This window comes from Mixophyes fleayi, chromosome 9, assembly GCF_038048845.1.
Source record: "Mixophyes fleayi isolate aMixFle1 chromosome 9, aMixFle1.hap1, whole genome shotgun sequence".
Classification (NCBI taxonomy): Eukaryota; Metazoa; Chordata; class Amphibia; order Anura; family Limnodynastidae; genus Mixophyes; species Mixophyes fleayi.
The window spans coordinates 15,148,157-15,168,681 of NC_134410.1; the positions used below are offsets into that span (position 1 = coordinate 15,148,157).

Here is a 20,525-nt window from a genome sequence, read left to right on the forward strand (position 1 = left end):
AGCAAACAAAAATATAAAATAGGAAACTTTACTAGAACAAAACATACCAAGGTAGAAAACCTAGAACTCTTTCGAGGATATTAAAGGCTGACAGTTATCTGACAAGAGAGGTAACCCAAAAATGTCACGTTTGTAAATTTCCCTCTTTGGGGAGAGGTGGTATAATTGTGGGAAATACTAATTCATACCCACATATTTAAGGCAACACTGAAAACATGACCTGTTTCGGGAACCAGATTCCAATACAACCCTAGAGTAGGGGAGAGTAGGAGTCAGGCCTTAGGGTGGTAGTGGGAGATTACACGCAAAAAGATGTAAAACACTCAATTGCTATTTGAGAAATAACACAATGGCTCTTTACTCTAATGCTTTTCATGATCTCTTTAAATAAAACCACTTCTCCCTCCATCAGTTGACACGTTCTGCCAAAGTAGACACTTTCTCTTACATATACACATGTCCCTGTTCGGCCCACCTGTAGGGTGCACTCCCGCTGTGGCAGGGTAATAATCCATGGGTCTCCCTTGTATGATGCGTGGATCAATGAAAGGTGGCACCATCACCCAGCGAGGATCATAACTAACATGAGGTGGTGGCAGAGGGGCAGGAGGTTGTGGGGTGGGCACAGGGGTTGTCCGCCCCATGGAACCTCCACCATAGAGTGTTTTCTGAGGTTGCTGGGATGTAGGTGCTGAGAGAGCCTGTGAAGGAGGAGTGGGCTCTCTATTCTGCTGCCACTGTTTCATCAGCTGCTCCTATAACAGATTAAGAGAGTGTAAAAACAAATGCTAACAAAGATAAACTACAACTTCCCATCTCAACATAAGTCCAGTATACTAGACACATTATTTACAGCGTCTTCATGAAAACATCACACTATTGGCTAATAATTGGCATTATAAGATATGGTGTGTTAGTGCCCTCTTATAGGTTGTGTTCTTTAGAGAGTTGGAAAGATTCCTAGTTATCTACTTCAATAGATTGGTATTTTATCAGCTGTTTGATAAATACCCACAGTTATATAAACACATTTCTTCACGTTTACAAGATTTCACCAGCTAAGAAAGCGCACAACCATTTCACTGGTTAAACAGTGAGAAAGCTCATTCCAAAGAGACATTTCCCGTCCAGAACCCCTTATGTGCCTTACGTAGCACTGAAGCCTTCTGATAACCGTGCTCCTTACATGCTCGGACCTCTTACCTGCTGTTGGCGCTGAAATCGAGGTGGCAGACTCTTTTGAAACTTGCTGTATCCTCCCTGGGAGGGTCCTGTTGCTGGCGGGCGGCTCACAGTTGGCACCGGCTCCTGTTTGATCTCTAGCCGCGGAGGCTGGGTCGGTTCCCCTTTAACCTGGGGAACTTCAGCTTGAGAAATAGCTACTGTGGGCTGTGGAGGAGCTTCAGCAACTGCTGCTGGTTCCACCACTGGACACAGAAGAAAAAAAAAGACAATAGTTGCAAAAACTGAACTTTCTGTACTTACGGTTACCATGTAGTTCATTGGGGAACACAGAAATGATGTAACAGGAACAGTGATTATAGGCACTGCTGCCATCAGGAGGATGGACACCAAGTAAGAGGAAGATCCACCTGCAGGCCATATGCCGAGGCATGACACTAGCTAACCAGTTCGTCTCAAAGCAGACCTGTTTGTGCCCTCATAAAGGTCAGATTATTGTGGTCTCTTTCAAATCTGAAATTACTTAACACATTTCTGTGGACCTTTCATTTGTAAATTACCGAGGTTAGTGGCAGAGTCTATGGAGCTAGAGAAAGTGGCCCAGAGAAGCAAAGCCTATGCATGCAGTTGTGACAGACACAATGAGTAACAAGTGCAAGAGGAGCAACCCATGTATAACCCTCTCTGGGGTTATACATGGTGCCCCTGATAGGACCGCAGAAAGCTGCAGTACATGCAATAACATTTGCCACACACTGTGCTGAAGAAAACCAACACACGCAAAATCCCAGAAAGCCGTACATGATCGTGTTGCAGGAGCCACAATGAGAAGGCCAAACTACTGATGTGGCCCTTAAGCAGCACATCCCTTCCCGCAAATACAAAGATAAAACCAGGTCAATAACAATGATCTTAGTTGCGCCTCCAAAAGATCACAGCTAAAACCGATTAGGTAACGTCATGCCTGGGGGAAACTGCCTCTAGAAGTCCTTTTGTTTTTACTTGGTGTCCATACTGTTAATAGCAGCAGGGACTATACAAACACATGAAAATATACTTTTTCTTGCACTAGCCGATGGACACAAATATAAAATACATATCACTACACACACACAATATCATCATACCAGGAGGAGAACTGGCTGGAGGATTCGGCCCTTCACTGGCACCGCTCCGTACACTGCCTGCAGACTCCGCCTCTTCCGGAGCAGTCCGGTGTTTCATGTCCAGACGCTTCAGTTTTTCGGCACAGGCAGCTCTCCTTTCCTCCTCCATCCTGCGCTCCTCCTCCTCTCTCCTCCTCCGAGCACGCTCCACTGCTTGCGAGATTTCAGAGGAGGACTGTTTCCTGCGCTGCCGCCATGCCTCATCCTCATCCTCCATGGGCGCCACAGCTACAGGTGCTGCCGGCTTTTCCTAAATAAGAGAGCTAGAGATAAGTCAGGTACCCAGGAACTACTTAACGGCGACCATCAGGGTCTATTTGTCTCTGTTGCAGAAGTACCCAAAAAAAAAAAATGCAGCTTTTGAAATACACTTAGAGAGAACAGCTAATACTGTGTGATCCACAGGTGAACGCACATTTAGATTTTTCCATATATTTTCAAAAAAAAGAAAAAAGAAAAAAAATTCTGATTTTCGAGGTAACAAACAAGTCCTTACTTTGTGCTCAGTTGGCGGGCCCCTGTGTGCAGTCTGTGCCCTTTGAGGGGGTGCAACAGAGGCAGCAGGCACCTGCAAGGCTTCTGGAGTATTAGACACCTCTGCCCAAGCTGTCTTGACAAGAGGAGGCTTCTCCTCGGTTGGCGAGACCTTCCTTGAATCAGGGATCTCAGCCGTCTTCTGTGGATGGGGCACAGATGGCTTCTCAGTGCCAGAGACTGAAGCTTCCCTGAAGATATAGGAGAGGATTGAGAGCATAAAACCCAAAGAACAAAGGGTATTTTAGGGGAAGGGCTCATGCTTAATGTAAACAGAATACTTTAATTCAAAATAACAACATTTCCAAAAAGTATATTAAATTGTACACGTAAAAATGTAAAACTAAACAAGACGAAAAGTTAACATTTCATGAGATGACCCAAGATAAACGCACCTCTTCTCTTCATTGTCTGTGTCCTTCCCATCCTCATCATCGCTGAATTTCAGCTTTTCTGTGTAATCCACCTCCTCATGTGCCCCTAGGGTGAGAAAACAACATGATATAGACAATGATTTGCTGAACCAAGAGGGTAAAAGGGTGATCAGGTACTCACCAGCCCACCCATCATCTGCCTCTTGATCTAACTCATCAAATTCTTTAAGATCATCTTGCTTTAAGATAGATGGGCGACTAACAGGGTCAGGCATCCTTTGGGCAGCTTGAGAAGTTCGTGGAGGAACCAGTCGTGGAAATCTACATTAGAGAGAAATTTAGTATCCCAAAATATAAACAGCTGGAATGAAGAGAGTGCTCCTGATTCTTCTAAGGACCAAAACACAATTACACACCTGGGTGCATCCGGTCCATGAAAGCGGAATGTCCCCTGTGGCCCATATGGAGGAGGGAACGGCAAATACGGGGGATACATCTAGACGAGAAGAGGAAAAAAAAAAAAAAAAAAATGACAAAAGATAAAGGGCCTAATTCTAAACACAGGTGGGGAGTGGGCATGTTTAATGTATTGGGTGTGAATATAATGAAAAGTTTTCATTATTAAAAGATAAAAACGCTTTAATAAAACGAGCACAGGACATTCTAAAAGCTTACACTGCTGTCTATAAGAAGCACCTGGACAACAATTGGATTGTTCATAGACAGCACTGAAAACCGGGAAATGCAGGCGAAAGAAATAAGATATCCGTATTTGGGGGGGGGATCTGCTACACTTAACCTGAATCTGCAGTTTCAGAAGCTCTTCTCCCCTCCCTAATTGAAACTCAATTGTTAAGTAGCAAAGTCTGATATGATAAGATACACGAATCAAACCAAACAAGTGTAGCAAATCCCTTAAGGAACACAAACATTCAAAACCTTAAACAGAACCATTACGAGCCTAAAGAGTGAGTGTAGTGTCCCCAAAAAGGAAACGGAGAAATGGATTTAACATAACTACATGAATCCGGTTTTCTTTTTCCTATTTGGGGGCTATGGCTACCTTGGGGACATTCCAAAACTGACCCAAGGGGAGGGTACGTTCAGACATAGCTGTAAAGACTCTGTCCAAAGCTAGCTTACTTGGACACAAAAACATTGAAACTGTAAAATTAGTGAATGTATGGAATGAAGACCAGGTGGCTGCCCGAGACAGCTGCTCTGCCGAGACTCCATGCCGCACCGTCCAGTAGGCACTCAGCGACTTGGTAGAGTGGGCCCCTGACACTCTCTGGAACCGGCTTACCCGTGATAATACAAGCCAGATGAATAACAAGCCAAATCCATCTGGCAATGGTTTACAGAGTTTCTGGCAAACCCAATTCTATGCACATTGAAGAGGACCAAAATGTAGTTGATACTATGCATTGTTGAAGTTCTATAAAGACACCTCTTTAGGGCAGTGACCACATTTACTAAACAAAAGGGCCCCTCTCTTCACCAGAAGAACCATTTTACTCTTGAACAATTATTTCTTGATTTTGGTGGCTGAAAAGACTGCAATGGTTCACATGGTGGATACAGGGATCACCGGTAAAGAGCTAATTTCTTCTGACAGGTCAAAGATCTGAACTTTCAAGGAGCCAAGTCTCAAGCTCCTGTCAAAACCATCCTTGTAAAAATGCAAACATATGCCAATCTATTCTCCATGCTCTATGGTAATAGGCAGGTTTTCTATCCTTAAGCATGGCCTGGATTGCATCATCAGAAAGTCCTTTAGTTTTAAGCATCATGGCACCAGTCATGCACCAAAGTTACTGAGCCAAATCCTGGTGCAGAAAAAGACTAGGGGCTAGATTTACTAAGCTGCGGGTTTGAAAAATGTTGCCTATAGCAGCCAATCAGATTCTAGCTGTCATTTTGTAGAAGGTACTAAATAAATGAAAGCTAGTGATTGGTTGCTATAGGCAACATCCCCACTTTTTCAAACCCGCAGCTTAGTAAATCTAGCCCTAGGTCTATACTGACTGATAATTACGGCTATGGCATCTACCAGGTACACCATGACATCCATGGTTCTTGGACAAAATCTACTTTGTGGTTTAGCCAAAATGCCATCATATCGACATGCCGATGACCCCACTTGCCGATGATCTGAGGAATAACCTCTGGGTGAAGGGTCAATACCCTGGAATGAACAGCATGCCTGCTTAGGAAGTCCACTGCCCAGTAGTACACCAATGGGATAAATACCACTGAATTTGCTGGAACATTCCGTTCCGCTCAGCACGATATTTTAGTGTTTTCTTTCATTACTAGGGAGCTGTTGGTGCCTCACTGATGATTTATGTATGTCACAGCCATAGAATGGCCTAATTGAATCTTTATGGCCTTCCATCTTAGAAGAGCTTGTGCCTTTTTAGAAAACACTGATGTTTTGTCATCTACAAGGATCAAAGTATCTGCAGACAAGGGTGCAAAGTCACGCCTGTAGTCCAAGCTCTGTGAACACCCTTGGCACTGGGTAGAGCATAAAGTTGAAAATTAACAGTCCTGACTGCAAATCTCATAAGGCCCTGATGTCCATAGAGCCTAAAAATTCATCTTACTCCATGCAATTTATGTATGATCTTAAGAGACACTCTCTTAAACCTCCACCCAATGCGGGGTGTTTAGGGATTTCAGGATCAAGATGGGTGGGAAGGTCAGGTTTCGTTTTTGTACCAGGAAAACATTGGGAGTAAAAACCCAACACTCTTTGCTCTTCCAGAACTGGGACAATCACTGCTGAGAATAAAGACTGAATGTCTTTGTTTTAGAGCCAATCTCTCTGTCCCCCAGAAGACTGGTGGTTAAGAACTGCCTGTGCGGGAACCTCTGTAGGTTTAGGATGTAACCTCGCTCCATGATTCCTCTCACCCATGCATCCGAAGTGGACTCGAACAATGGATTCCAGAAGAGAAGAAGGCAGGCAAAAATCTGTCATGCGGACTGTGTCTCCGAAGGTGTGGGGGTTGGGTGCTTGGCTGACCATGGCCGTTTCCTTTTTCACGGCCCAAAGGACTACTTAGTTTCCCTGGCAAACTAAAGGAGTAGAATTTCAGACCCCTGGATCTAGGGGCATTAACAAGAAGCAAAGAACCTATTGTGGCCGAACAGATGATCTTTGTCCAATTCAGGCCCCATTACCTTCAAAGGGTTAAAACTCTCGAGTGCTTTTGGACTCTCTGTCCATGTCTCAGGCTCTAAGCCAGAGTGTATGCCTCGCTGCGATCACTACATTTTGTACTCCATACGGCTTCACTCCATATATTTGTATGCTTCGCTTGAAACTGTGCAGATTCAAACTAAGTGCCCCGCTCCTGGTCCAGCCTCTATACCCCAAGGTAGCAGTCTACCCCAAGGTAGCAGTCTACCCCAAATAGGTAGAGAAATGTCGGTAAAAGGTTCTGTACAACACAGTGTGAGATTTTCTCTGCAGAGTACCTGAGGTGGCGATTATCCATAGACCAAAAAACATGAAATCATACACTTAAAAGGCTGCTGTATCAAGGAAAATGGAATAAAGCATGCTTACAATCAAAAAAACATAACAAAAAACAAAACAAAACAAAAAAACTCTAAGTCTAACATAGGACAGAAGAGCTAAAGGAAAAGAAACATCATCAGTTAATACTCACAAATGGTGTAAGCATCCCCCGATATGGAGGGAACTGTTGGGGAGCAGGGGGAGGCAGCCCTGGGCGGGGAGCTGGCTCACTGCTGGGGGTGTGTGCCGTGTCAGGAGGAGGCTCGTGGTTGTCACCAGCCAGGGAGCCTGGAGCAAGCCCCCCCCTCCCACCCCCGTCCCTCCAGCTCGTTGCATCTAGAGAAAGAGACGGTTGGACATTGAGTAAAACCGAATCACATATACCAGTTCTCTGACAGGTAGAACAATGCAATAAGCTTTATATGCAACATGTGTTTTACTTTGGGGGCGGAGGCTTGGTCCGGGCCCATACGACACAGCGGAGGTGCTCTGGTCGTGCCCACTTTTGTCCTGGTCCCCAGCCGCCTGCAGGGTTGGAAATTCCTCGCGAGAGAATGGCGACAGTCGGCTTGATGCCTTTCCACCTGACAAGGACAGGAGCAGACAATGAATCTATAGGAACAGAAACCCAACCAATCTATGGCAATTAGACCGTCACACCCCAGCCCACAGAAAGGAAATGTTCAAAATGTAACTTTTTTAATAAGTCTCCTTGGCCCAACTAGAAAATCCAGGTTCTATCCTTGTCAACAACATGCTCATCCCCACCAATAACTACACACAATTCTTTTCCAGTGCTTACAGCCTGTATGGAATGGAAGGTGATTACCGACCTGACCTGGATTACTGCTGCTGGATTGGATAAACCACAGTAGTCATCCAGTCAGCTCCACTGACAACCTTCCACTACATTTACACACATCTACTCCAGGCTTTTCATTTTAGAGGAGAAAAATCATTTTACTGCAATTCTTCGTAATATCCAACCAGTTGTAAGAGTCACCTACCATCTCCTTGTGCTCCATGTGTGATACTGGCCTGTGCCCAGGTCTTTACCGCGACGACGACTGGTTGGGGGGGCTGACAAAACAGAATAGAGAAGTGAATCCAATCAAAATGTGATGTAATAATTATGTAAATGTGCATATTAGACAAAGTAAGCCAGCAGAACTCAATGTGTAGATTCATTTCTGGGCTCTGTAAACTGGTCACTAACTACTGAATTCCTGGGTAGTTTCTAGCAGCATAAGAGAATCTTTGTACTTTCGTTGAATCCGTTTTTCCGATTCCTTTTGGGGAACTCTACTACCATGCGATATAGAGAGTGGTGCAGGAGTTGGGCACTTCTAAGTTAAACTCTACGGATGCAGACGTTCCTCCCCTCTATAACCCTGTGCCAATGATTCCCAAGTTAATAACTCAAAAAGCCCTAAAGGATGACAACAAGCAGCATAAATCGGGCCCCGCAATCATAAACATTAAGAAAAATAACAGCACAATTGAGCATAAGGATTGGATTGCAGCATACCCCAAAGGGAATCAGAAATTGATTTAACACAAGCAGAAACAACTTTCTTTTTTCCTATTGTGGGACTCTGCTACAATAGGGACTTTACAAAGCTGCTCCTAGGCAGTGCAGAGCTTTTCATCCAAAACTAGCATCCTTTGACACAAAACCATTAAAATGATAAAGGTATGGAGTGAGGATAAGGTGGCTGCCTGACAGCTGCCCGGCTGAGGCTCTGTGCCACGCCACCCAGGAAGCCCTCACTGATCTGGTTGATGGAGCAGAGATATTCTCTGGAACTGGTTTCCTGACCGGACATAAGCCTGATGAGTAATCGCTTATTCACCCCAAACCATGGTCTGTTTTGTAGCTGGCAAACCTCTCTTCTGGGCATACTAAAGGACTAGAAGATTAATCGTACTCCGCAAATCATAAGTTCCATTCAAGTAGATCTTCAGAGATCTGACCACGTCCAGTAAATAAACAACTCGTGATCCCTCGAGGATCCACTTCGCCTTAAACTTGGACACAACCTGGGCCGAGAAATATGTTTTGGTGCACAGGACAGCCCTGTCGTGAAGGAATACCAGGAGAGGCGACCTGCAGGATAAAGCCCCCAACTCAGAAACTCTCCTCACCAAGGAATGGCCAGAAGGAACACAGTCTTTCAAAACAAGTGGCAACCTGAAGGAAGAAGTATGGCAACCTTTCCTTTCATGCCAGGAAATAAACCATTTCCACACCCTATTGTAGTTTCTTGCAAAGACTGGTTTCCTTGCTTTAAGCCTGGTTTGGGATGACCTTTAGCTCAAGTTTCATGGCTTTAAAAAAGTCGCTAAAATCAACCTCCGTAACCTTGGTGAAGGAAAAGAAGGATTTCCGGTCACCTCCTTTGGATGTGCGCAGCAAGGCAAGTCAGCTCAGAGATGGATTGCCCCACCGATCTAGTCCATGTAGGCTCCGCCATCTCTGTCGAGACCCCCCCCGCCCCCCAGACCTCTGCCTCACAACCTGCACATCAGGCATCTGGTTCCTGTCGTCTAATTTGCAGTTTAGCCTGGCACTTGGAACATGTGCTCTGGATACAGTAGCAGGTACTAGCAACTTCTGCGCTTATTATCATACTTTGGTCAGATCTCCTAGAGTCGGAGCATAAGATGGCAACACAAAGGCTGATCATGCTCAGACAGTGACAAAATTCAGGCATTCAGCCAATTGGTCACAGGCAATAATGTGGCCACCCATAATGTTGGTCCTCCTATCAAGCAGTGCCCTTCTCACTCTGCACTCTCTTGACTCGCCACTTATTTGCTTTCCTCATATCTGTCTACACACACTATAAACACTGTTCCCGTTATACAAGCCTGTGCCCATAGCATTATACAAAACTAAGTCCAGAACATTATATAAGCCTGTGCCCATCACATTACACCAGTTTGTACCCAACACAGTGGTAAGCACCTCATTTTACCCCTACCCTCCCTGAGTCGCTGTAGCATCATCATGTAACCAATCTCAGGTTCTCTGGAGGCAGGAGCTAGGTCAGTGTGTGAAATAGGTCTTTTCACTTAGTGTTTTTGTGAGACAGGGCGTGAAAGAACCTCATCTAGACACTGGCTGAGCTCCTGCTCCCAGTGATCGGTGATTGGACCCCAGCTAATAGTACAAAGACTTGTGGCCACACTGGGGCACATCCAAGCTGCAGCAAGGAGAAGCATTTCTCTAACATGAGGAAAACACACTTTTACTGGACTACTAGCTCTAAAGTCAGTATGCTAAATAGTTATGTCTGGATTGGTTAGGAACTAATTTTACTTGTAAGTGACAAAAGTGATCTAACAATGTTTAATTCACTACGCTAAGTGGCTTGGACAACTGGGACACATTCCTTTAGACTATTTTTACAAACAATAAATAAACTGTAAAACTAGACATCATCTGGGCATATTCCCGACCTAACCACAGCCACGAGGTTCATTCACAAACATATCTACATATGTGGTGTTACCTCTTGTGGAACTGGGGGTTGCTTCGGCTGGTTGGATGCAGGCGTCTGTGAAGCCTGCGGTGGCTGCAACTCCGGCTGCGCTGCTGGAGAGACATCGGTACTGGAGGCGGGAGAGGGAAGATACACAAGAGAGGATGTTATTGTGGTAAACGAGCAGGAGACATAATAAGACAATACAGTGAGACACGATTGTAGGGACAATACCAAGGAAAAGCACAAGCGTTATTCATTACGTCTAGTAAGCACAAACATTTCCTTACAACATAAACTTAATCCAAATACAAAAGAATGGAGATGTATACGCCAAGGCTATGTATCCATGACTATTTAATCCGTGTGCATAACAATCCAACTACAATAAAAGAACATATGACGACTGCCTATGGTAGAAATGCCCTTGTTTTCTTTTCCCTAGTCCTGAATGCTCAGCAGTCTCTATGTTCTTCTCTATATGTCTTTCTCTATTGGTCTATCCAACGAAGCAGGATTTCCTCTCTACACACCCATACCAGACTGGCTCTCATTACATAAGTGTCACCATCGCGTCCTCACCTCTTTGGCTCTGGTGTATCCTGCTTGCTTGCCCATCCTGATCCGTCTTTGGGAACTAGTGAGACGTTTGGGTCATTCCCTTTATTTTCTGCTTTCAGGCTTGGTAGGTTGGCTGGGGGGGGCATGCGCCGGGCAATGGCAACTTTACCGAGACTCTGCAGGCCATGGCGGGGAGCAACTTGGGAGAAAAAAAAAGAACAGTAAATACACTGTTCGCTCAGCATAAATTAATTAAGGTCTCTGTGCAAGTTTCCCCCCTCACTCATTCACAGAAGGCATTCTCTTCATTCATTCTGCATAACAAGACAATGTTATATCCCCCTCTCACCTGCTGGTTTCTGCACCTCTAAGGACTTGCCCTTGTATGTATCAAACAGGTTGAGTGACGAGTACTTCTTGCCATCCTTCCCTTTTGCAGTCTGCCCCGGCCGCTCTGACATTGCGGGGGAAGCTCATTGAGTACGGACTGAAGAGACAAACCAAAACGGAAGAAAAATACAAATCAGACTGTATATAAAGTAACTAAAGGAATGTGCACACACACAACCCGAATAGCTGGTCACTACACCACAGTACACTATAGTAGGAGAAGCCTGGATGAGAACGTAAGAAGCCACTCAAAGCATAACATTGCTGACAACAGGTGGTCAATAGTTTGCACTCGGCTAATCTAATTTATTTTCTAACACATGAAACACCAAATGCATAAGTTTACCATACTATATTCAAATGAGTGTTAAGAACAACGTAAAATCTCTATAAAAAAAACAAAAAAAAAAAAACCAATAAGCAACTATAAATGACACTAGATGGGCAAAAATATGTGGACACCTGAACCTTACATCCATATGTGCTTGTTGGACATCTCACTCCACAACCATGGGCGTTAATAAGGAGCTGGTCCTCCCTTAGCTGCTATAACAGCCTCCATTTTTCTTGGGAAGCTTTCCACTAGATTTTGTAATTCCCTTTCAAATTCGTCCCAAAGGTGTTCTATGATGGTGAGGTCAGGACTCCACACCAAACTCATTAAACCAGTTTTTGATGGACCTCGTTTTGTAAATGGTGACACTGTCATACTGAACAGGAAAGGGCCTTCCTCAAACTGTTGCTACAAACTTATAATTCTCTGAAGTCATTGTATGATGTAGCAGTAAGAATTCACTTTACTGAAACTAGGGGGGCCAGGCCAACCATGAAAACAGCCCCAGACCAATATTCCTCCTCCTACAAACTTCACAGTTGGCAGTAGTATAAGTAGTGTTCTCCTAGCATCCGCCAAATCCAGATTCATCGGTCAGACTGCTAGATAGTGAAGCGTGATTCATTACTCCAGAGAACGAGTTTCGGCTGCTCCAGAGGCCAATGGCGACGCACTTTTCACCATTCCAGTCGATGTCTGGCATTGTGCCTGGTGATCTGAGACGTGTGTGCAGCTGCTCGTCCACAGAAACCCAACCAAACACTTTCTGTGCAAATGTTGCTTCCAGAGGCAGTTTGGAACTTGGTGGTGAGTGTAGCACCCGAGAGCAGACAAGGTTTACGTGCTGGGCGCCTCAGCACTTGCCAGTCGCGTTCTGTGAGCGTGTGATTAACGCATCGCAGATGAGCTGTTGCTGCCACTTCACAATAACAGCAGTTGACCAAGGCAGCAATGTGATGAACTGACTTGATGGAAAGGTGGCATCCTTTTACAGTACCACGTTGATGGCCACTGAGCCCCTTCAGTACCATGGAGATTGCATGGCTGTATGCTTGATTGTATGCACCTGTTCACAATTGGTATGGTTGAAATGGCCGCCCACACTAATTAGAAGAGGTGTCCACATAATTTTGGTCATGTAGTGTATGTAGCGAGTCAGACCTTGCATTGCAAATAATAAGTCACTTAAAATATAAACCATTATAGAACCTAAATAACTAAACCTATATCCTAGAATTCAAACAGAATGTATCTCGTGCACAACAAAAGCTCCAATACTAAGCTCAGCTAGCTCACTGGTAGAAGCACTGACACTGCTCCCTGTATAGCTCTGCAGTGCACTGCAATAGTTTCATCCAACAAACAGACTAGCCAATTTATAAAGGCACACAGCAAGGTTAGGCCATCATGCATGGCAGTGAGCTTGCAGAATTATTTCTACTAACTTTGTCTTACTGGAAGAAAAATCATAAATGATCATAAAATACTTGAAAAATATTACATTTAAAAGGACACGTGTTATGTAATACAAAGTGACTTGAAAACCAACATTTATAAACCAAACTGAAGAAATTGTGTGTGTTATGCGATATTATGGGAAAGTTAGCCTAATGTTTTGATTTCTTTTTTAAAAAACACCACAATATGCTATAAAAATGTAATGCAAACACAGAAAAAACCAAAACAAAAAACAACTGCGCTTAACAAATACCTAAGCAGCACTGCGTTACTTCTGCTCTACACGGGAGCAAGCAATCATATTGTCAGAGTGTTCTACTGAAAAATGCCAGTAAACAAAACCTCAACCAGAGTTATATTATAGACGATGAACAGTAGAGTGCTGTGTAAGCCATGCCTACTCTTTACATCACTGGGATCACTGCAGTACAAAGAGATAATGTAAAAAAAAAAAAAAAAAAAAAAAAAAAAGGATACAGTGTAGAAATAAAATACTTAGTTTTTACTTTGCAGTGGCTTTAGAAATGTGGCTTCATATCTCTTAACATGTTGGGAGACAAGTGTCTCTCTAAATAAGCAGGCAGCGTTTGAGTGACAGCTTTGCAGACTTGTTATGCAGAAAAGCACTGTGCGGGAGTCTTGGATTTATATAAAAGGACAGAGATATTGACCTCTATGAGATTCCTTCAGGACACTGTCCTAAAGAAGTAAAAGGAGCTTCAGCTGTCTGTAATGGATTAGGTAACTTGTTTACTTTTTTGCAGACTGCAGTGACATAGAAAGACAACACTGAACTATTTCACTGCCATGGTTCACATAACACAATAATTTGGGGGTTTAGTAGTCCTTTAACATGCCTTAAGCTGGGTACACACTACACAGTTTTCATCCAATAATCGGCTAAATCAGCCGACATACGACCGCTCGTTCGGAAGTCGGGTCAGTGTGTGTAGTGACACGATGGTCGAAAGTCTGCCCAAATGGACGATTGTCGCCTCATTTGGTTGGTCGTACCGGTAAATATTCTGGTTCCAATTTCGTTTCCGCTGTGTAGTGTGTACAAACTTCCGACCGATCCACAACTGTGAGTACGAAACTACAGTCATTGCTCAGGACAACATGGCTGTAAAAAGTCGCTAAAGGGACGTCCGCTCTTCCCTTTATCATCCGAAACAAGGCTAGTGTGTATGCAGTCCATGGACCGAGCGATCGGAACATCCATCGCATGTAAAATCGCTCGGCATAAAAAGTTGGTTGAAATTTCTGTAGTGTGGACCCAGCTCCAGTGCAACCGACAGATCAGCAGCTTCAGTGTATGCTGCAATAGACTTTTGAAATTTTAACAAACCACACAATTAAAAAGTAAATGAAAGCAGAGCACGGTCACAGAAAAATCTCATCTCAGCGTAGAGGAAATAATGGTACAGTAACACGTGTTGTATTTTCCGTGCTTGTAGAAGGTCAGTGTGAGTAAATTTGTTCCACATGTTTTTCGATATCGCCTCAATTGTAATCATTTATTTACATATCTTACTAGGCTTTTTTATTTTTTACGGCACTAAATGGAATGACTTCAGAAGCCGTGTAGGTGGGGACATCAGTTGCTAGAGATTTGTTACTGGCCGGCAGACGAACCCCGAGAACCGCCAGATGATCAAAGTAAGGTTCAAGAGGCAGAAGTAAACCAGCACTACTCCAACTGTCTGTACTAAAGTCACAGACTGTTCATCTGCAGCGATGGCTTTCCAATGACAAGTTGTGCATTCCTTACACATTCCAGGCACAGCGTGTATGTATTTATTTTACACACACAATGACAGCATCATTTACAGCAAAATATGAAAACACATTCCTGTGTTCTTCCAAAGCCACGGTACCCAAATAACGGTATATTCAAACGTAATGTATGCAAACATCCTGTTTTCTAACTTCTAAAACCCCAGGATATCTGGTGTAGAAATGGAACAAGTCGACTCAGTCCACAAAACAACAACAAAAAAAACACACCTCATGGGATACCGTTAACACTAAAGCCAGGTACACACTGGTGTTGTGTTTGCATTTGACCTGCGTTGTTACTAGTCTCTTGAGGTGGTTGGAGGTCTCTGTATTTGACTCCAATATATTTACCGGCAGTAAACGCATATTGATAGAACATAAAAGTCACATTAAAAACAATGTGTTCTATTGTATATATAGCGTTTATATGGTTATACTGGCATTAAAAACGCTAGTAACATGCATGGGATTAACGCCATTCTATGTTCATCGTGAGTCTGGTTTCGAGGAACATAATCCAAGTTACAGACTTCTAGGGGGAAAGAAGCAGTGTCCGGGGAAAATGAGGGCACATCTAGGGTTACCACACATATAATAGCTGCCATGATAGGCAGCACTGACACATACCTGCAGTATTATCTTATGCATGCCTCAGAACTGACAGCAATGTAACCTATATATTTCTTACATGGCTGATCTGGTCACCCTACATGGGAGCTCTAACTACAACATTGGGAGCAGTCTCCTGTAACCTCACCTATGTTATTTTGTATTTATTTCGAGTCAGTTAGTTGCTTCTATTAGATGACCGGATATATCCAGGACTTATACTGAAGAGCCAGCGGTCCACGACCATCGTGTGAACAAATGTTTAAGAGGTGGTCTCACTTTTGCAGAGGGACTTCCCACTATTTACAATACTCGCTGTAGTTTTAAGCAAACTATGGAAAGACCTTGAACGCTGATTAATAAACAGGTTACTAAAAATACAGCATAGCGGTTATTGATCTGACCACAGAAGACGCTAAAGGGCAAAGCAGTACAGGAGAATGTGTACATTCCCACAGGGTCTATATTACTGTGCCATCCAAAGCATACATTACAGGTGGACATATACATTAGTTAACACACAGGGGGGAGGCCTTATAGTAAACTCAGCTAAATTATACAAATGTACACGTGGAAAACCATTCTGTGATGCCAGGGTGCAATTTATTTGTCCTTTTTGCAAGTAACACACAGACACCGAGAAGCTTTATCTTTGTGTTGTGATTTAGAGTTGAGCTAGGATGCCCCTCTTAACTCTAAATCCCGTCACTTATTTTAGATGTAACCCCCCCCCCCCCTCCCCCACCAAATGCACAACATGGTTTTAACAAGGTTTGCAAATTTACACCTCCTAGCTGGAATCACTCCTAACCCCCGGTGTTCAATAACCGTCTGCTAATAGAACATGAGACTTTTTATAGAAACTGTTTTCAGAAACAGAGCAATCAAAATGGGGGTGTGGAGCTGTAGATATTGATTCCTAAATAGAATCTTACCTACTTTATGCACAGCACAGTCACTAATCATGATACCACAGCAAGAGTGTTCACTTAAAGCTCAATCACCAACTACACTTGGTTTGCACAATACACAATAATGAAGGAAAAACACCAAGGGGTATATTTACTAAACTTCGAGTTTGAAAGTGTGGAGATGCTGCCTATAGCAACCAATTAGATTCTAGCTGTCATTTTGTAGAATGTACTAAATAAATGACGGCTAGAATCTGATTGGTTTCTATAGACAACATCTCCACTTTATTAAACCTGCAGTTTAGTAAGTCTATCCCCAGGTTTGGTCATATTGCATCCGTAAAACACACCAGATATGTATACTCAAGGCAAAAATTAAAAACAATAAAATTTTACTTTTTTTTCTTTTAAATATCATGTCAAAACAAAAAAGCTAAAGCCAGGTTAGGCTGAGCTGAAATAAAAATAATCTAAAGGGGGCATATTCAATTGTCGGCGGCTCCACGCACTATTACCAGTAATAGTGCGCAGAAAAAACGTTATTACGGTAGTTTTCTCACTGGATTTCAGCTCCCTGAGCCGCGAGCTGAAATCCAGTTACCATAATAACGGTAGTAGTTTTAATGCGACGGGGAATCCGGACAATTGAATATGCCCCAAAGAGTCTTGTTTGCACACAGTGGACCTTATTACAAAAGCATGGGACCAATGGTTCGGTTTAGTGACTAGTGGGCCAGACGTACATAAAGGTCCATGCTTACAAGACTGTGGCTTGTTATTTGTCCTCCCACTCACCCTGCCCCCATCTCACCCTGGGGTGCAGCTGCAAGAGAAACATAGATGCCCCCGGAGTCTGCTAGGGGAAACCTTAGGAAAATGCCATCCTAAATGGTTGTGCGGCTTTAATTTCATAGCCCTAAAGAGTCTTAAGATTGCCAAAGGCGACTAGCCCGAGATCAACATAATATCGAAAACCGTTCCTAAGTGATGTGGATTTGATAGAATCTATCAATATAGACATTTATCATAGGACAGCGCTAAGGCTTAAGCTGGGTACACACTACACTGTTTTCGTCCAATAATCGGCTCAATCAGCCAACATACGACCGCTCGTTCAAAAGTCGGGTCAGTGTGTGTAGTGACACGGTCGAAAGTCTGCCCAAATGGACGATTATCGCCTCATTTGATTGGTCGTACCGTTTAATATTTTCGTTCCCATCTCGTTTCCGCTGTGTAGTGTGTATAAACTTCCGACCGATCCACAACAGTGAGTACGAAATTACAGTCATTGCTCAGGACAACATGGCTGTAAAAAGTCGCTAAAGGGACGTCCGCTCTTCCCTTTAACGTCCTAAACAAGGCTAGTGTGTATGCAGTCCATGGACCGAGCGATCGGAACATCGATCACATGTAAAATTGCTCGGCATAAAAAGTTGGTTGAAATTCCTGTAGTGTGTACCCAGCTTTACATATGCACAAATGTACGCACCCAAACGCAATATCCATCAAAAGATCCAATAACCATACAAGCCAACGCTCGACTTATTACCAGAAATATGGACACAGCCAGTTTTAAAGATAATCTGTTACACTGCAAAGTACCATAAGTTTCCTGCATAGTATTTAAAATAGCTGTCAAATACTAATAGGAAGTCGGTGATCAGGTGCCTAGCTACAGGACACAATGTAAATACCTGTTAACCAATGGCATCAACAGACTTCCAATTAAAATAATAGGAATGTGCACAATAGCTATTTAAACCACCTGATGACCAATAGATCATTTGATTAAAACACATGTATAGCTTAAAAGTGATTTTCCAAAATAAAAAAGTGTCAAATAATGCATGCTGTATATTATAATAACAAACTGCCTGGAATAACATTCAATGTAACCTGCATAACTAGAATAAGAAAAGACAATGCATCTAAAAAGACAAAACATTTCCTCTGCAATTATGATCCACCTTACACTAAAAATAATTTTATGTCAATAACAAGAACAAGCATTGCAATGTCAGATCAAACCACCATATCCAGAAGAATTTAGTCATTTAACTGTAATCAGTGTGTGTTATATATAATATATATATATAATTTCACATAGAGATTTTTATGTACAAATGTTCCACTTGGCTGTGGGATCAAAACAGCAGCAATCGGTCACAAGTGCTTTAAATTACATATTAAGTGATCAACAAATCACAATAAACTGAACATTTTATACATTATTACATTAAATGATGCTAAATAAACCCCAGCAGAGTGTGTGTATAAATATAAATATAAATATCCACACATGTATATCTCCAGTATACACCACAAGGCAGATGCAGGTTACCTGTCAGAGGTACATACTGATAACCTTATGGATAACACTACAAGGTTGGGGTTTAATTAGCATTTTATTCTGAGTTAGTAAAGCCCCCCCCTCCCCCATGCTAGCTAGGGGCAGTATCCCTCAGTAACTGCCCCAGTAACAGCACATAGCAGGGTACCACAGGGGTAAGTGATGGAGATGATGGGGGAGGGAGGGATAATAGGCGAGCAGTGGGCATGTGGCCCCAGTAAGGGGGTCAGGGGCCCCTAAGGGGGTGAATATGTGGATGTAGTAAGGGGGTGTTAGGATGTAGGTGACTGAACGGAAAACAAAATGGCGACACTACGTCTTCTAGGACGAGACCAGCAGCGCCCGCTTTAATGGGGGAGCAACGGCAGCCAGACCGGTACCCCGGACCCCCATACCCACCTGGGCTCGACGCGCCTGGTGAGTGGGTTCCGATGAGCGGGTTTTCGGGATGGGGAAAGGCTGCCGGGAGAAGGATGGCGGCGGATTGTCTTTCCCCCCCTGTTTGCCTTGTAAGCTCGATGGGGGAGGGGGATTAATGACAAGATGGAGGAAGGAGGCCCGCAGACCGTTGGTGCGGACGTCACAGCATTCCAGGCTGTCTGATTGGAGGTTATGGATCTATCGCTACACTGAAAGGGGGTTGGTCGAAGGACCCGGGGAGGCGTCGGTTTAGAGCCAATAATAGAGAGGTTGGGTTTCCCTCGGCCAATCGTTTCCGTTGTCACTAAACATGCAGCACCCAGAGCGAGGCTTGGAACGCAAATTTAGACGTTTGGCTGTTATTATTGTTCCGTGTTACTGTTCCGCCATCTTTGTACTCCTCCTGAGGTTGATTGGTTTATGTTACGCCACAGGCTCTTGTACTATCGCTGTCCCTTTAACCGCCCGGGGCTGGTATATGTCATCTTTAAAGTTCTGTTGATGGGTTAGTCTTGTGTCTCATGAAGAACGCCCAAATCGCCATCATAATTTCGATATTTGCCTTGAAACAAAATGCTGATTTGCAGTAATGAATTTAGAAGGTGTTTTTCTAAATTATTTCAATGCATGAAGATTTCCATATACCTGTCCACCTCTATTTGTTAAGTTTGTGGCCCCAGCTCGTATAGTCTCATTTACACTCTGGTGCCATAATCTTGGAGAAGGGGGGGTTCTAAATGTTGCAGTGTTATGACTGGGGGTGCACGTGTGGCATCACCCTGAGTTGGTGACATTAGTGATGTTTACGATTATGTCAGGAATGGCTTGAGTTTATATTTAATGGATGCTGCAATGAAACCGAAAAAGCAATGTGGCTTATATGAATGACCTACTAGTAAAATGCACAAATAGGACCATAACTGGGGCGAGAGGGCAACCGGCCGGGGCGCAAAGCTGAATGAGGGCACAGGATAATTAATATTTTAGGTTATTTTGGTTTACCTGACTTCCTGTCCAGTAAATGGCTCTTAGCCGGAGGGACCAATAGCTCACACTCAGAGGCGGAACTAGCGAGCTGTGGGCCCCAGTGCAGGGAAGGAGGGAACCGGGGCCCACAGCTCGCTACTACCTCATGCAGCGTGCCCCATTATCTCCATGGCCCCAGTGCACCGCACCTGTTGCAAAGATTGTAGTTCCGCCACTGCTTGCACTCAACTGTACAGCAGGTGTAAAGATATGACCCCAAACACTTCTATATTTCCAATGGCGCACGCAGGGGGGGGTTTCTGGAGACCCAGAACCCCCCCCCCCTCCGCTAACTAAGTGCTCACCATAGCGGCACTGTACTATACAGCAGCCGCGGTGCTGTCAAAGAACCGTCCGCGGCGGTGCTGTATACAGCACCGCTGCGGACGCTTCTTTGACAACGCCGCGGCTGCAGGC

General features: G+C 43.8%; 1 protein-coding gene across 2 annotated transcripts in view; it reads right to left on the bottom strand.

The window, feature by feature from the left end:
• Positions 1–19,206, bottom strand: part of PRRC2A (proline rich coiled-coil 2A) — a 34,614-nt gene extending 15,408 nt beyond the window's left edge. Inside the window, exons 1-14 of one of the 2 annotated variants that reach the window (XM_075186581.1) lie at positions 19,062–19,206; positions 11,181–11,318; positions 10,853–11,030; positions 10,301–10,400; positions 7,793–7,865; positions 7,226–7,369; positions 6,937–7,121; positions 3,673–3,752; positions 3,438–3,577; positions 3,278–3,362; positions 2,845–3,073; positions 2,310–2,598; positions 1,204–1,427; positions 476–755 (exon numbers count right to left, since the gene is read on the bottom strand). In XM_075186581.1, the coding sequence (XP_075042682.1) occupies positions 476–755; positions 1,204–1,427; positions 2,310–2,598; positions 2,845–3,073; positions 3,278–3,362; positions 3,438–3,577; positions 3,673–3,752; positions 6,937–7,121; positions 7,226–7,369; positions 7,793–7,865; positions 10,301–10,400; positions 10,853–11,030; positions 11,181–11,292 (2,119 nt within the window). In that variant the 5' untranslated portion in view covers positions 11,293–11,318; positions 19,062–19,206. The remainder of the gene's footprint in view (positions 1–475; positions 756–1,203; positions 1,428–2,309; positions 2,599–2,844; positions 3,074–3,277; positions 3,363–3,437; positions 3,578–3,672; positions 3,753–6,936; positions 7,122–7,225; positions 7,370–7,792; positions 7,866–10,300; positions 10,401–10,852; positions 11,031–11,180; positions 11,319–19,061) is intronic. The other variant, XM_075186582.1, reaches the window with a different exon arrangement.
• Positions 19,207–20,525: the final 1,319 nt, after the last annotated feature.